The 868-nt window shown below is 52.1% G+C and overlaps 1 protein-coding gene across 1 annotated transcript in view; it reads right to left on the bottom strand.

Annotated features, from left to right (window-relative positions):
• Window positions 1–807, bottom strand: part of ACA1_202000 (tetratricopeptide repeat domain containing protein) — a gene marked incomplete at both ends in the record, with an annotated part of 6,118 nt that extends 5,311 nt beyond the window's left edge. The window contains 2 exons of the mRNA XM_004338223.1: window positions 260–347; window positions 467–807. Of these exons, the coding sequence (XP_004338271.1) occupies window positions 260–347; window positions 467–807 (429 nt within the window). The remainder of the gene's footprint in view (window positions 1–259; window positions 348–466) is intronic.
• Between the last annotated feature and the right edge of the window lie 61 nt (window positions 808–868).

Raw genomic sequence — 868 nt, 5'->3', positions numbered from 1 at the left:
GTCGCATGACACGACACGACACACAGAGATATACAATCGTCAATTCGCTTGACTTGCAGTCGCATGGCGCACACAATCCGGTGAACGTACTGTTGGTCTCGTTGTCTTCCGCAAGCACCTCGTCAATGGCTCCCGAATAGTACGCGGCGCTGCCGTCGCCATCATCACCACGAGCGAAGATGTCAGTGGCTCAGCACCAGAGAGGGTCACTTAGACCTGACTGTGTGGGTGCGTACCTCGGGCTGTCCGTCTGGAACACCTCATAGGGCGTCGCGCTGTATTCCTTGCGCGCGTAGATGCTATCGTCCTCCTTGCTGAGCTGCTCGTCCGCCATGCCATAGATGTCCCTTTATCGAACATGAAAATAAAGCATTAATCTAAAATTAATTAAATAGATAACAATAATAAATTGATTAATTAATTAAATAAATAACAATAAAAGAACAATCGAGGGCTGGGGGCGTACTGGAAGGCAGATGAGTCGGCTCCGTAGCTTGGCGCTGGGGCCGAGGCGGATGCTGCAGCGTCTCCTTCAGGGTTGAACTCGTCGTCCATTGCGTAGGCTACGTCACTTGCTGCTGCCGTGTATGCATAGCGGTTCTCGCCCGCCTCGTCCTCTTCAGCCCCCTTTGGAGCCGCGACGGCCTTGTCCTCTTCTTCAACCTCTTCGTCAACAAAAGTCTCAGATGCCGCGTAGAGCGATTCTGGAGATGAAGCAGCTTGCGCTTGCGCCACCCCCTCATCTTTCTTCTCCTCTTCCACTTTCGTCTCTTCTTCATCCTTCTCCTCCACGAACTGCTCGTCCATCGTGTAGAGCGAATCTGCCGATTGCGATTCTACTTTCTTCACGTTCACCCCTTCATCTTCA

Source organism: Acanthamoeba castellanii (genome assembly GCF_000313135.1).
Source record: "Acanthamoeba castellanii str. Neff unplaced genomic scaffold scf7180000084754, whole genome shotgun sequence".
Lineage (NCBI taxonomy): Eukaryota > Discosea > Longamoebia > Acanthamoebidae > Acanthamoeba > Acanthamoeba castellanii.
This window is presented reverse-complemented; position numbering and strand designations above follow the sequence as displayed.